Source organism: Amphiura filiformis, chromosome 9 (assembly GCF_039555335.1).
Source record: "Amphiura filiformis chromosome 9, Afil_fr2py, whole genome shotgun sequence".
In the NCBI taxonomy this organism is placed as follows: Eukaryota; Metazoa; Echinodermata; class Ophiuroidea; order Amphilepidida; family Amphiuridae; genus Amphiura; species Amphiura filiformis.
This window is the reverse complement of record NC_092636.1, coordinates 54,751,888-54,769,301: the sequence shown is the minus strand read 5'-3', so window position 1 is coordinate 54,769,301 and position 17,414 is coordinate 54,751,888. Positions and strand designations below refer to the sequence as shown.

General features: G+C 35.2%; 1 protein-coding gene across 1 annotated transcript in view; it reads right to left on the bottom strand.

The window, feature by feature from the left end:
* Positions 1–17,414, bottom strand: part of LOC140161183 (uncharacterized) — a 106,340-nt gene that overhangs the window by 31,662 nt on the left and 57,264 nt on the right. Inside the window, exons 2-3 of the mRNA XM_072184632.1 lie at positions 7,399–7,465; positions 3,960–4,075 (exon numbers count right to left, since the gene is read on the bottom strand). Of these exons, the coding sequence (XP_072040733.1) occupies positions 3,960–4,075; positions 7,399–7,465 (183 nt within the window). The remainder of the gene's footprint in view (positions 1–3,959; positions 4,076–7,398; positions 7,466–17,414) is intronic.

The window sequence follows — 17,414 nt, the reverse complement described above, 5'->3', positions numbered from 1 at the left end:
TTTTAACATTTTGTGCCATAATAGTTATTTTAAAATGTTCTCCTAATCTTTCCTAAACTCGACACTTCACATCATTTATATCATTTAAAATGTCTTTTGGAAAATGTTTTATAACTTGTGTGTTTTTGTTTCCGAGGAACGGTTTTGTTTACGAGCATGTTTGAAACAGTACTTTACTTTCGTGGGTTTTGTTTCCGAGGAACGGTTTTGTTTGCGAGCATGTTTGAAGTTTACTTTGATGGGTTTTTGTTTCCGAAAACCGGTTTTGTTTACGAGCGTATTTGAAACAGTAGTTTACTCAAGGAAATATGAACTCCAATGGAACAGTATATGTTACGTTAATTTTTAATGAAAGATAAATAAACAATTGCTTAAATCCACGTTTTTCTTTCCCCAAGGACCCAATTTATTTTGATATGTCTCGTGTTTATTTCAAGGTCATATTACCCGAGTAGATATTATTTTGTTATGTACAATGACGTATCAGTTTGATTTTACTTCATGTCCTACAGAGTGTGTAAAAGAAACACTCCTTGGAAGAGCAGTGGCTCAGTGGTTATAATTCTCGCTTCTGATGCAAGAGGTCCCAGGTTCGATTCCCGGCGGAGGAAAATCTGCTGGGATATTGACCTGGAAAAATAACGTTCGAATTTAATTAGCAATATCTGTAGATTAAATTCAGACTTCCGCTCCCCATGGTGCCATATATGATGATGGGTACATGAGCTATGAGAGAATTCCGTCCTGCGGAGGGGTCTTTAATCCGTCGGTCCCATGTACAACAACATGTAGCTCGTAGTCAGAAAAGTAGGGTGTTAATCCCTGACTCGACTGTTCCCAAACCGTCCCGATGTTCAAATGGACTCCAACGGAAATAAGCTTCACAAGAGGCTTTCTTGGGTTATCCAGGGCTGTTAAACCCGAACCATCAAATCAAATCAAATCAAATCAAAAAATCATTTTAAATTTAGTAGACATTGTTGTAATTTTGTAAAAAAAAGTGGTAGGTGTGGTTATAAACATCAAAACTTGAGACTTTGATTCCATATCACATTTGTTGTATTTTAATTACATGTAATGTAGCCATTAAGAATTTATTCAAAAGTGTAATTTCACTGTTTCATCAAAGAGATAGCAATATACAGCAGTGAACAGCAACGTGCCGAAATGACACAACTTTAGACAAGTTTAGACATTTAGCATCAGCAGTTGATTGAGAATTTGCCGGGGAATTTGCCGCTAGTCATCAATGGTGCACATCGCCCTGACAGGACAACCATTACAAGCATCATAATTAAAGATGGACAAGGTAGGTGCCCTGGGGTAGGCAATGCAGTATTTCTTTTACGTAGAGAAGATTCCTTTTCAGATCCAATTACTGATACTTAATACTCAGAAATATTTCAATTCCTATCTGGAATCTTGATCACTCTGGTGTTTCTAGATGCTGGTAGAAACGGCAACACTGTCTGGTCTTGATGACGTAGCCAAAATTTCTTGATGCTGTTTATTTATGAGTAGTCTCCACAGCAGCCAGTTTGGTTCCGCTCCCTCCACACAAACAGTCTGCCAATGGTCACGAACTGGTCCTTTTTGATTCGCTAACGGTTTTCTGCCGACGTCATCCAGCTTGACGTCAAACAAAGCTTTCAATTGGTCGATCGGCTAGACGGCTACTTTATTATTCATGAGCAAGTTTGACCCGCCATCTCGCCAGCTAGACTGAGGTCAATCAAGTTCCCGTATGTACAGCTCTACGGCTACAAACGTGTAGCCAATCAGAAACGGCGTTATAAGTGGCCATTGGCAGACTGTTTGTGTGGAGGGAGCGTAACCAAACTGGCTGCGGAGGAGACTAATTTATGAGCTGGTCGCTCGTACGCCTCTCGTCTTTATTCATGGTGCTAGGATCATTACGATATCCCACCATGAATAAAGATGAGGAGCGTACAAACTAGACAAGATTTATGACTCATATAGAAACAGCAAACAGAAAGTTTTGACAACGTAATCAAGACCAGACAGTCGGTCATTTCAAATATTGAGTTTTAGTTTTGCTTTTGGTCACGTGGTTTCCTATTATCCTGCCTAAGCTCTTGAATGTCGTCATTATCGATATCTTTGTCTGTACCCGTTTGTAGAAACTTAAAATTTGTAGCAAGCCGTTTCGGTTTTTAATTGTTATATAATCGGAAATCAGGTTTGAAGTTACCTTGATCAAATTATACGTAAGTTTTTCAATTTCGCAGTGCATGCAATATTCACGAACAGAGAGATTTGAAAGCGTCATTTAGTTTTGGAAATAGCCTAGGCTTATTTCACTGTTAAAAATATAGACCATCGAAACATTTCCATCAATATAACAAAAGAATACCCTTAGAATAGACACTCGAGTGATATATGCACTATTATACACTTCTCTATTTATATGCATATCGCATGCTTATGATCGATACAATAGAATGCTATATGGCTTATAATATCTAGGCTGGTTTAAATTGATTTTTATTTATTACTCGAGATAAATGAGAAGAGAGAGGAGGAAAGAGGACGTGTGTGGTGGGTAGGGGATGTAAGTGGAGGGAGAACTTGGAGAAACAGATGGGAGGGAGCATTGGAAGTGGAAGGGGGAGGAGGGCTCGAGATAGAGGAAATATCGAATGTAGGGGAGGCGAAGGGGGGGAGAGAAGGAGACACTTAGGGAAGAGGAGGTTATATAGGTGGGGAGAGGGGAGCCTAGATAAGAGGTATGGGTTGTGCTTACCGGTGACAATTCCTAATCAAATCATCTCCATCATCATGCATCGTTTATATGTTTCATACAAACAAACAAAGCCCCCTCCCCTCAATCTACAGTACGCGCATGATTTCTAAGCCTAGAACTCGGGGTGTAATTATAGGGTGACATGAAAGTATGCCACCTACGACAGACTTATCTGAAGTAAGACTGAATCAAATTTCAAAGAGCATCAACTACATGTATAATGAAAGACAGAGATAAAAAAAGAGAAGAAGCTAAATCGCGTCTGACGTCAGGGCAAAGGCGCGCCGTGGTTGGTTGCCGACCTGGGCATTTGTCAGAATTCAGACGCGAACCGCCGTGATAGATATCCGATAATAATTATGTTAGCACAATAGGCCATTATATACTTATGGTTAGATACCCTATACTGTGTCCTCCCAGTACAACAGTGTTTATATGATTGCAGACCAGATTTGCTCCACTTTTTAATCCCTTGATTTTTGGTTTCTGAACAAAAGAGAAACCAAAACTTATAATTTGAAATGAGGGAGTGTTGCCGTTTCTATACTAGCATCTAGAAACACCAGAGTTATCAAGATTCGTGATAGGAATTAAAACATTGTGACTATCAGTTATTGGATCTGAAAAAGAACACTTGTTTTGCTTAATTTAACAATGAATGATCCTGATGAATTTGTTTCAAGCGTATCATTCTTTGTTAATTAATGGCGGACACTTTCTTTTAATTTGGGAGCAGATTTATTAAAAACATTCAAAAACAAGTGTCTCCTTAAAAATGCAACATTTGCTGTCATTTTCTAAAAGATGTTGAACTTTGGAAGCAGACAGAGTAAAACACCAGCTTCAAAGTCAAAACAAAGTATCTACCATGCCAGTTATTTGTAGATACTCCTGTTTTAATTTGACGAGACCTATACGAAATGTCTACTGCTTGGAGTATTATACAGAGAGGTTAAGTGGTGTTTTTTTTCAAATTAGTCTTTTGCTTGTACACTGGACCATGGACTAGACTAAGAGCACTGTGTACGTACGACATCACTGTACATATAAAGCCAAGGGCATTTCAGAAATTTAGTATCGTTTTACTACTTTTGCAAATCTGATCGGAAACAAGTACTGATTTGCACAAAATAAAAAAGCTGTTAACCGTTTTGTACTGTAACTAGTCAATGTATAGGGATATACTAGTACTTACATTTGTAGTTCCGACAAGTACTAATATGGATCCGACGAATAAAAACACATATAAGGCGATATCTAAACAAGTGGTTGCAAAAAATACATCATTCTGTTGAAGAATCTCTTGATCACCTGAAGAAGAAAAATATAGAATGGCGAATATGATACATGGTTTGGAACATTGACTTTAGAATGTAGATTATATGTAGGCTATGTGTAACATTCAACCTTATTTGAACTATGGAATATTAATTTGGGGAAACACTTGCAAAACATATTTGGATAAAATTGTGAAACTCCAAAAATGGGCGATACGGACAGTAGCCAGTAGTCATTACAGAAGTCATATAGCCCCTTGTTTGCCAAATATAACATTTTAGCAAACAATGACACCTATAAATTAGAATTGGGAGATTTTATGTATAAGTACAGTATTAATGAATTACCGAGCTTATTTGACAGTTTATTTACCCTACGATCTAATATTCATGATTACCAAACAAGAAACGCTAATAACTATAACTTGACTAAAAATAGCAGGGTATTCACCGATCACGCTGTCCGTACAGCTGGTCCTATATTATGGAACTCATTGCAAAAATCTTTAAGAGCGTCTTATTCAGTGAAACATTTCCGGAACGTGTACAAAAGACACTTAATTTCAAAATATGATTAATTGACGAGCATTGTAGTTTTTTTGGTTCTTGTTTGTTTGTTTGTTGTTTTTAATTTTTATTATTTGCTGTTGAGTTTTCTGTTTGGTAACTTTTCTGTTAAAGGGGATGGCTACCTCTGGCCTTACTGGCCTTTCGGCCATCTCCTCCATGATTCTTTGATGGTATTTTGATGTACTGATATTTTAATGCGTATTTTGTATTTTTATGTGAATTGTGGAAATGAATAAATGAATGAAAATGAATGAATGAGTATTGTCAGTTGTATAATATAGAGTTTAATCTCAACACACTTCATTCAAAACATGTTGCTTCTGTTCAGCCGAATTTACTCACACTCTCTGAGCGACGTGCGATTAATTTTTATACGATATGAACAAGTATTTTTTGGCCGGGTTTTTTGGACACTGATTGGAGTAAAGTTAGTCGCTCGTCGACCAGCGACAGAGTATCAGTTTTTAGAATTGACCGATGATATTATTCCCAAGATAAGTAAGACATCAAAAAAGATTAATTTCGTAGCCGGTTGTTAATGGATAGATGTGTCAAAGCCCAGCCACAGTGTAAGTCCTTATGGACGTCTTCTGCTCCAGCTCCCTACACATGAGACGTAGTGATATCTTACCCAGTGGCATAGCTCAATGACCTTACTAAACAAGCTCAAACTTTGACGTCAAGTTATAGAGTATGAGTTTGTGTACCTAAAACCTAAAAATCATATTGTGGTTAAGGAACTGTGTCCTCGAAATGATCACATTTGAGATGTGTGTCACGTAAAGGTCATAAGGTCATTCTTTGAGTGTAGAATCATATTAGGTTAAGGAACTGTTTCGAGGAACTGTGTCAAAGAGATTGTCATGTTTGAGATTCTAATCTGAAACTCGAAGTGAAACTGATTTTTATATCTCAAGAAAATCAAGTCTCCCATGGTGCATTGCAGGAAATTGAGCTACACCAAATAGCTTATAATAACAACTAGAGGCGCACTACTTTGCATGTCCAAGTAACTCAACTCATTTACATAATTTTGAGTATCAGGATCGTATTCCGATTCGTTGAACCGTCTAATTAGCATACTTTTGGTCACCTCCATATTTGGTGTTATCTAATTAATACCCGTACATGTTTACATACGTGACGTAATTAGAAATTGTCACTTTGTCCAAATTAATTTTACAAATTACGAATATTTGCACTTTCTTTCCAGTACTGTTATATTGTGAAGTTGAGGTGTTAGTCCAATAACGTTATATTTGCTGATGACCCCATGTTGACATATTGGCTAAATAAGCTGTAGTTTCGTCCGAAAAGGTACAAATTTGTTCCATTTTTGACGCCATTTTTATTTTTGTCAGACGACTTGACCTTTTGAGGATATTTAGTAGACTTGCTTAGCAGTCGTTTGGGTTATTCTAACTACAGTTCGCACGTTGAAAAGTGAACTTCGGCGTACGCGTGATGTAAAGTTCTTGCCGTACATGTTTCAGTTCATTAATATTCATGTTTCAGTCAGGGCGGTTATGTCTGCGTATCACCAAGTAGTTGTTATAAATTCTTTGACTACATGACTCAAATTGACCTCGATATTTTGTGTCAAATACAGTAATTGTCTCATTTGGCAAAAATTATGATTGTACTGGTTATTATTAAGACTCGGAAGCAATGCATGATGGGACGATGTGAGTCTCTGCCGTGGTTATATCAAAAGCGTCTCTAGCTGAGATTTGTCACTAAGGCAGGTGGGTGTAATGTACTCAGGTTGTTGTCTTGTTATTGATATTCAAACCATTTAATTATCAAATTCGACTAGCGCTAAAGGTTAACAATACCATGTTTTTTAGTCGAGACAAAAGTACATTTCACTGTTAGGAAACACTCCTCTCTCTCTGTAGGTGTAGAAAGGAATTTCAAATGTTAAGTTTGAACAAAAAAGCAATATTCAAAATGATGCATTAATTAAATCAACACAGATTTTTTCCAAGATGACGGGAAATCACAGAATTCTATACAGGTAGAACTCACAGTCATATGTATACCGATGCGTGACCGCAAACGTAACCGTCCCGACTAAAACATGCATGTAAAATGAATCAAAAAAGTAAGAATTTTCGCACCACGTACGTCGAAGTTCACTTTTCAATGTGCAAATTGTAGTTAGGATAAAGACAACGACTGGTAACTAAGTCTACAACATGACCTCAAATGGCGGACAAATCGCCGGACCCTTTATAGAATTAATTATAGCATATTTAGCCATTGTCAACAAGGGGTCATCGGTAGAAATATTTTCCGAATATAAAAAACTGACACTTCCGCTAAAAGTGCAAATGTTTGTCGTGTTTCACATCGGACAAATGACAAGCTCTAATGACGTCACCACGTAAACAACGTACGGGTCATTAATAATTAATAAGGTAATCCCAAATATGGAGGTATCCAAAAGTATGCTAATTAGAAGTTTACCGAATCAGAATTATCCAAAATTATGCAAATGTGTTGAAGGAGGTTACATGAACATGTAGAGTAGATCGCCTCTAGTTTATAATAGAACTCTGTACTGGAAATGGATTAAGATTAAGGGGGGTGTAAGACTTTCTTTTCATTATTGTGTTTTCTAACTTTTAACATTAAAGTATAATATTATTAATACAAACTGTTTCCAAATTAATTAATTAATTAATTAATTAATTAATTAATTAATTAATTAATTAATTAATTAATTAATTAATTTATTTATTTATTTATTTATTTATTTATTTATTTATTTATTTATTTATTTACCTTCTGTCAGTTCATCTTTGTTTGATATTGTCCATGATTGGAATGCAATACTGAAGGCAGAATAAATCTGGAAGAAAAATAAATAAACATGACTTTATTAAACATAATTTTAGAATGTTTACAAGAAATGTAATTTTGATAAACTGGAACAAATACAACATCGTAGGGGAATAATCGTATGAGGACAGACATATAACTTTAAATCTCACAACTTTGAAAACTAGGACTTATTTATCTGTTTCTTTTGCTTGTTCATGCCTAACAATGCCAATCTCTTTCTTTTCTTTACGCAATGTGTAAATACTAGACATGAAACTTTAACTTGTAAACAATCAATCACAATAAATTATGGTTTGCAATTTCATCGGATATCAGAGACTTCTTTATCACCTGTAGCAAATCTGCTTTTAAATCTCATCTAAAATCTCATTATATGGATCATGATGATTAAATTGAATTGATGCCCTTTCTTGTATTTTTTTTATTTTGCTTTGTATAGAGTTGGGTTGAGTTGAGAGCACTGCGCCTTGTGGTGACAGTGCTCTTTTGTGCTTTCAGTGCTCCCTGGTGGCTCAGCAGACCTCACTTTTGTTGTTTTGTTCCAATTTTGTCGTGCCAAATGAATATTAAAATAATAATAATAATTCAATGTGTAAATTTCAAAGTGCGCGCTGTACTGACCATACTGACGCACGACTACGACATCAACCACGGCTTAATATTAATATTATACATCACCACGAGAGTACTCATTCTTTCGGAGGCGATCACGGGGAAAGTAGAAATTTAATGGCTGTTACCAATTAACACGTGATTAAATATAGCCATTACAAACACTCTTGCAAGTCACCACCGTCGGGGTTTGAACCCGAGAACTCAAGCGCAAGAGGTACCCTTATTGTGTATGTCATACCAACCATTTCTATTATTTCTCGTCTTTCGTTATCTGTCAAAATCCCTCTGTCTCTTCTCTTTAATTGGACGTCTCATCATGTTTCACGACATCTTTTTTATTTTGAATACAAACGAAGTACTATAGGAATATACACTAGTTTTGCAAATCCGAGTTGCAAACAAAATTTCATAAATTAACCTTTCGGTATAGTATCATGTATAGTGAATTTTATTTATTTCTTTCAAAACGATGGGTCTGGCTTTCTGTCCTTGCCTGGTTCATATTTTCCTATTTAATTTGATTACAGTCCAAATACAAATCTCTACACACAATATGCATGCATCTTGATCACAAACGATTATCTCAAATCAGAAGCCTATTTGAAATGTTCATTTCCCACGAGCTTGTATGGTGATATTTTCTGGAAATAGGTTGTCAGCTGGGAATCAACACAATAAGAGCATAAGATATCAATCTTAAGCATGACTGAAAAAGGATTTCTCGTCGCCTGATGTTGGAGTTGTTTGAATCTTATTTTCATATACTGTTAAGGGCTGGGATATGAACGTTTGGACAGTATTTATTTTGGGACATCAGAGCACATCAGACATATCGAATTGCATTCTGAATACGAAGAATGTCATTCTGATATCAAATAATTTTGATTTTTGAAATTCGCAATTTAATACACATTTTATGGCAAATCATTAAAATTGATATTTTTGATATTTAACAGTACTTGAAGTAAACTTTATAAATCTGATGATTTATACTTAAAGTGTATGTAGGTGGGATGAAAAGCCGACGATCAATTGAAAATTTGACCTTTCGTATTGAAGATATGGATTTTTTTCCCAAAACACCAAAAAAAATTAGGTCTTTTGGGAAAAAATCCATATCTTCAATATGAAAGGTCAAAATTTTCAATTGACCGTCGGCTTTTCCTCCCTGCTACATACACTTTAAGAATATATCATTAGATTTATATAATTTACTTCGAGGACTGTTATATGTATATCAAAATTTGAAAAATATCAAATTTTTATAATTTGTCATAAAATTTGTATTATATTGTGATTTTCAAAAATGAAAATTATTTGATATCAGAAAGACATGCTTCGTATTGAGAATGCAATTCGATAGGTCCGAGGTGCTCTCATGTCCCACAAAAATACTGTCGAAACGCAATAAACGCTCATTTTAGATCCCTTAAGATTATTAATTATTTTAAACTGTTGTGATTTGGTAGTTCACAGCATCTTACGAATGGTAGTGAGCTTTGGCAAAAACTGCATTGCTCAATTCATAACGAGTGTGTAGAAGAATTAAAATATCACAGATATACTTTTATAGGTGCTGCGGTTCTTAAGTTACGTTGTAAAGAGGGCTGATACAACAACACTTTTGTAAAACGTACATAACTCATGAACAACAATAAATTAAGCAAGTTTGCAAAGTATACGATTTGTAGAATGAACTTTTGCAAAACATCAAGCTGTTATTTTTCAATAATATATTGATCTAGATAATGAAAATCGACTTTTAGTTTGCTTCGACCAACAATACCTCGTCTACCCTTAACAAGTACAACATGATACATATTGAATCATCTTTTTTCCGTCTCTCACTTGCCTTATGCTACGAAAGTGAAAATACATTATACTAATATAATGTCAGAGTAAAATGATTGCGGCGTTGCCAGGTATGCTGTCACCGTAGCAATATGAAAATGTGACAACATCGAACAATAATATAATCTTTGTATGTGGAGCGTATAATGTATTCTGACACCCAACTCATGTTTTAAAGTAGAGCAAAATATACGAAAGATATAGGAAGTCTTCAACATTCTTCTAGAAAAATAGAACGTTAATTCATATGTCAGTAATTATGAAATTTGAAGAGGACATAATTTCTGTCTCTGTAACCGAGTCTTTTTGTGTGTTTTTGTATCAAATGACAGCTAATGACGAAAGCAGTACTTTTTTTACATTTATCATTGTTATGAATTTATAGCTATCGTTTGCTTTTATGAGATCCCGATAGTCGCTATTTATGCAACAATCATCTATGCATGATGTCGTCGACGGTGAATGCATTATATAACTGGGAAAACTGAAGAATAGTACAGCTGCTAACTGAATCCTTGTGCACTTCGTAATAAAAGCATCAGAATGTCCACATATGAAGCACGTGGTCCAAAGTTTATTTTAAGATGTGGAGGCTTTTCATATTTGACCCCTAGTGACCTTTAGAGGTCACGAAGGTCACACATGGGTAAAAGTGTGAAAATGCTACAATCTTGTCAACAGATACACCAAATTATTCGTCTGATCACAAGGATTTAAAAATGTATATAGTGCTATCTATTATCTATTGTAACAGAGTTATTCTACAAAAACCTCACTTTTGGATTTAAAAAAATGGCACATTTTGGGTGTACATTGGTAAAAATTTCAACTTGCTCCGATTTTGACAAAAATGGTGGCAAATTGTCTGATTTGATGACACGAATAAAAAAAAAGAATAGCTTTGCATATCTACTGTGTTTAAAAACCTACTGAGATAGAGGTTAAAAATGTCACATACCATTGGCTGGCCTGGCCATAGGGCCCTGTTGACCATTGAATTCCATTGTAAATAACAAGTAAAGAGTACATTTTAGATGGTAAGTCCTATACTGTTTCTTGATTCTTATGTCAAGACAAACAAAGGTCTGTTTTCCTGAAGAAATTGTATGAAAGGTGAAAAGAGTACCATTTTGGAGGTTGTCATCTGTGCGAGGATTTTATATGCAAAGGATATAAAAGTCTTCAGTGGACTTCGTTGAACAGTGATCTTCGCAGGACAAGTGGATCAGGATATACATCAAGAACATTGAGAAATAGAACTTTACAATCAACAACAAGAAGAATTAAGGCTACTAGATAAGTAACATCACTAAAGAGTGTATCTGATTGATTCAGACTGATTGTATATGTATTTATGTTGACTCACAAAATTATTGTTAAATCATACTTTACTTTTGATTAAAGATTTAGATATTGTTAACTTAATCAAACAGTTTGTTTTGTTGTGCATTCCGAAGTGAATCTGGGTAAAAGATGTTTTTGGCCTTGAGCCATAACTCGTAACAAATATCACTTTAAATCTGTCATCATTTATAGTAATGCTACTGGATTAAATGGACTCTAACCCAACAACATATAAGTGAGAGAGAGAGAGAGAGAGAGAGAGAGATGAAATCACGTACATGTGACAGCTAACATGGCTAATGACACATTAAAACAAAACTGAGCCAATGTGGCATACAAATGTACAACACGTTACCTTTTGATATAAATAACGAAAGTTTATACCGACACAAAAAACACATTTTAATCACCATAAGAAAGGTTACGCCGGGGCCACATCTTCACATAATACTTAGTAAAGGAAGTCACATCTGGAACACAATGGCTAAACAATATCCCCCAAACACCTCATTCAAGTTCAATTAGCCTAATTTTGTTTCTGGCAATTCAAACACCTTTTTGCAGCTAAACATGTTAGCCTATGTTATCACTAATGTTGGTATTGACCTTTTCGGTAAATCCCATAAGCCTTTGCGAGTACACCTGAGAACTCGTCATTTTACGTCACGCCGACTTGCAATGCGCAGTAACGATGTTCGATAAACAATGTGCGTATCGGCGCAGAGCGGCGTGAAGCAAAATGACGAGTTCTCAGGTGTACTCGCAAAGGCTTATGGGATTTACCGAAAAGGTCAATTGAATCAATTGGCAATGGCGACGTTGTTTACGCGGGTATTTGCCGGAAGTTTTAGGTCTGAACGACTAAAACATTATTCGTGTTACAGAAGTATAAGACACAGAAGAGAAGTACTTATGGATATGAAAAGCTAACATACTTTTGCATCGTCAATTGATATCTATAAATAAACAGAGGCATCCATGGAAATATCAATATGTTGAAGCATAGATAGTGAAGCCAGCAGAAATATGTATAAATTCATATATACTTTAAAGTAGACGCAGCTGTTTATAACAAAAATACAAACGCGTATCCTTACTCTGTTCCAATAACTATACTACAGGCTGTATCAAAATGATTGTTCTAAGTCCGTTTTTGGTGTTTTTGAAATGTCTGCTACTGATTCTTCCAAACGCACCATTGGAGCCACTTGAAATGGCCAGTGAAAGTCTGTTCATTTTAAGTGGGTCCAATGGTGCGTTTGGAAGAGACAGGCGTTTCAAAAATACAAAAAACTGATGGAAAGCAATCATTTTAATACAGCCTGTATTATATGGATATGGCTATCATTCCTATTGGAGGTCATGATTGGAGGCAACTTTGAAATGTATGGTGTTTTTGTGGGGTGATACCTAATACAAGTCATTTCTGTTTCGCAAAATGAAACATAGCTTTGTGTCTTCAAAACAGTCTCAATCAGCTGGTTTAAAACCTCACTCTGAATATCAGCAAAACAAAATTGATGCTTTTTGGTACACCTCAAAATCTTAGTAAGTACCAAAATATTTCTTTAATTTGTGATGTGAGACTATTGAGAGAGTTGACAAATATCTTGGAATTATTTTTGATAGTCACATGACTTGATCATGACCATATAGATTTAATTGCTTCCAACGTGCAACATGTCCAAATGTCTCTAAACGCTGTGGTGTTATTTGTCGTGTTTAATATTATCTTCCAAATTATATTTTCAAAAACTCGCTGATTCTCTTGTCAGGCCACATTTTGATTATTCCAGTCATGTTTGGTCCAACTGTTCTCTTACTTAAGCAAGTTACAAAAATTCTCTTGAACAACCTTGCCAGGGAATGCCAGAATTATTCTTTCTGCTAATATCAGAACTAGTATTGATTCAATGATGTCTTCTCTCAAGTGGCTCAAACTAGATAATGGATGGAATAATCATATTCTTATTATGTTATATAAATGCCTTACTGGTAGAGATCCTGATTATCTTTGTTCCAAAGTTTCATTTACCAAATCCACTCATGATCATGACACAAGAGGTACTTCCTCCAATTCACTTGTTGTTCCTCAAATTAACAATAACTCTGGTAAGAGATTGTTTCAGGTGAGAGCAGCAAATCTGTGGAATAGTTCTGTTGATGTTGATACTCACACTAATTATATTTCCTTGAGCCTAAGCGAATTTAAATCAAGAGCTCTCACAAACCCCACTGTTCATTGATTTTCACTTTTAACAGTTTTTCATGATTCTTTAAATTTCTTTAATAATGGCATTGTATATTTTCTTGTAATATTGTGTAATGTTTAAGTAAAGTACACCCTGTATGTCACAGGGCCTCCAAGAATACACTGAAGGAGCTACCCTGTATAATGAAAGTTGAAATAATGAAGGAAAACTATACAAAAATTACCCCTTAGCGCCATGCACTAGTTTACAAGTCTTGTACCACCACTCTGCACCTGTAATATGCAGATTAGGACTAAAATAAGTAGCGCCCTCAATATTCTAATCTAGTTAATAATAATATACACATAATAGGACCAAACAGTGGTAAAAACGAAAAAGCAGGTACAAGGCCTTATTATGTTATACAGCTGCGCTATATGAAGCATGCCGCAACGAGATTATACAAAGTTGATATGCTGTGAAAATCTAGCCAGTGGTCTTTAAAGTAAAAACAAACTGTCACTTTGTAAAGATGTGCTTTAATCTAAACCAGCGCTATTCATAAGGTATGATTAATATTTACACTAAGATCAGTGGCAAACTGAGATCAGTGAAAATTTTTATTAAAATTTCTTTCACAATTTGATGCCAACGTGATAGAATACTAACAGTTTTATTAAAAATATGATTTTAATGTCATTCCAGAAGGATGACAAAAAGAGGTTTCTGAGAGTTAACTGCGTAGGAATGAATCCCGTCGGGAAGGTTGGTCTCTTCGATCGATTTGTACAAATTACTCTTTTTATTCGAGGTGAAAAGGAATTTTTAGCAGCAATAAATGCTCTACCTCAGGGATGGGATATATTCAGCCTAATTTTCCAAATGCCATTACCTATAGGCATAATATACAATAAAATCTGAAACAATGTAACTCGACCTTCAAATTCTCAGAGGAAAATCATTAAAAAAAGAAAGAAAACGGGCAGGGAGATTTATTTATATTAGTTAAACGTCACCAAAGCTATAGGTAGGAGCTACATGTATACCAACTTCACTGATTACTGTATTCTGAACAGATCTATTCATACTTATCCGACCTGAACGTCTCATTTATACCGTCCTCATATCGTCAGCCTGCTACGCTAATTGCCTAAGTCATTTTTTGTGATTTTGAGAACAAAGTACAAAATATGGTTCAAACATGCACTTAAACATATTTACTCACCAATCTTTGAACGAGAACAAATGATAATGATATTAATGAAAGGGAATAATCCGAAATAATTAGGGTGATTACGGAACTGATGCATGCTTGAACCACATTTTGTTCTTTGTTCTCAAAATTAAAAAAAGGGACCTAGGCAATTAGCGTAGCAGGCTGACGATATCTTGCTCGGAACGGCACTCTTATTATCGTGTTTTTTAAAACACGATAAAAACACGATAATCGATAATAATCGATAAACACGATAACACGATAATTTTTTTTAAAAATTCTTCTGTGAGGATATTGTCATTTCTGTATTAAAATATATCCGTCATGCATGTCATGGTTCTTTTGTTGTTAATTTACGCGTGCATGCTTAAATTACATTGCCAGCACTGTTTCACTTTACTGTTTGTCTGTCTGCATTTGTCTTGACTGTCTTCGGTTTTTTAATAGCACCTTTGAAAGTCTCATCTTACTCGTCTGTAGAATGTTCTTTTGTCTCTTAATTTTATATTAGTAACATTATGATGAGGTCAGATACATTCAAGCTTTGCTCACTTTGATCTTGGTGAAAATAAACTGAATCTGAAATCTGAAAGCTCATCATTAAATGATTCCAATATATTTAGTTCCTGCTTCAGTGATTTGGATTATTGGAAGTAAGAACGTTTATCACATGCACAAAGGATGCTGCTACTACCTTTTTGTTCATTGGAAACATTATTACTAAAAATATAAATTAACATGTTACTGGAATTATGAGAGGAAAAAAGAATCATGGTAAAAAATAAGAAATAATGTTTATTTATATATTCCCGTCGATCATGCCACTGTTTTCCGGCAAATATTAATTAATAATTAAGACGATTCTGTGTTATGACTAGGGGGACTAATTATGACACCCTGTATGAGCTGGGACAAGCCAACCCGAGGGGCAAAAGGTTGGTTGCAGGCACGTGAACAAGAAGAGTATGATTTTGTGACAATGACTATAATGACCGAGTAATTAGCAAAACAAGGTAAAAATCAACCAATTAAACAGAGGATCAACTTAGCGAAGCGTCCAATCATATCCTCAACGTGCTGCGGAACACCGCAATAGAAATCCCCAATGGCAATTTTACAATCCTCAATCTACCAATTATTGTTATTTAAGAGTCTCTTTCATATGGGAAACGATTATCTCGTCAAGTGTCGCATATGTGACTATAATGTCCTGGCCGCGATGCGTAAGGCGCGACACTGACCATGCTGACGACGCATACGACTGCGACATCGACCATGCGTTAATATTATACATCACCATGAGAGTACTCATTCTTTCGTAGGCGATAAGGCTATAAAGCAATTCTCCCAATTAAGTCTAAATTTAATGATTGTTACACAACAAGTAAATCGTTATATATAAAATGCGCTTTTATAAATTCGCACGTGACCACCGCCGCGCTGCCATAACAGCTTATAGACAGTAAGTCTCGAAGTGACCTTCTACATAGTGAGTGGTCTTTCTATACATTTGAATGCAAAGACGGAACAACATGAGACTGCTGTGCAGCAAAATTGTCTATTTTGTTCAACTTTGTGATTATATTGTAAACGTTTCCGTCGTTGAATATTTGTTTCCGTCGTCAAATACTTTCGAAATGTTGTTTTTGATAACATAAGTACTATAGGAATATACACTAGTTTTTCATGGCAAATCCGAGTTGCTGACAAAATTTCATAAAATTAACCTTTTAGTATAGTATCTGGCAAGTGAGTTGTTTCTTTCTTTCAAAAAGATCTGTAAAAACAATGAGAGCGATCGTATTTAAGGTCTTTGTCTGCCCTCTCTGCCGGGCTCTCTCGGTCCTTATCTAGATCATAAGTAAACAATATATTGAGAAAATCATCATGACCCTATTTTTTGGGTGGGTGCGGCGTGCCGCACCCACCCTGTATTCTCTGACTATTGACCTACTTTTTCACATGCCGCAGTGTTGAGAAAATATTCGTGCCGTTTATATCCCAAACACCCACAGAGGTGATAGTTTACGGCGAGTTTTGTAATTATTACTTGATTTTGATATGTAAGTAATACGATAAAGTCGTCATAGGCGGTAATGTGTTTGAATTAAAAGAAATAACAAAAATAATTATTTAAGTAATAGAAATACTATTTGGAAATTGCAGCAAGATTTGCAGATGTTTTTATTTGAACAGTACCAGTTCACCAGTTTTGCTAGTTTTCCTAATCTTTGGGCTAAATTAATAGCATCGTGAAAGTCATATCATTTTATACTGACAGCTTGTATGCGCATTGAGTTCAGTGTGTACATAGGCTATTTACTTTTCAAATCTTGTGACAAATAGTGCTTGGTGATGCTTGTTTAAGGTATTATAGACAAATTATTAGAATACATGTGCACCAGTAGAAATGGCCCAGGTTGAATAAAATAAATAAACATATGAATGAATATTTTATTCCCTGGATTATTTTGTTGGGACAAAATAATGATATAGTTTGACGCTTTGAAATACAGTTATGTTAATCATAATAAAGTTACAAAGTTAAAAAATAATATCGAAATATTGTAAAATCAAACTTTTCCCCTCATAAGTTGTATCAAAACAACATATTGAGGAAATTGATATGACAGATTTTTAAACTTTGATATGGAAAGATACCCCAGCCCGGTTGTCTCACCAGAGAAGATGAGCAGAAGTCTTTCTATCTGATGATAAAAAAAAAAAATCTAGGTATG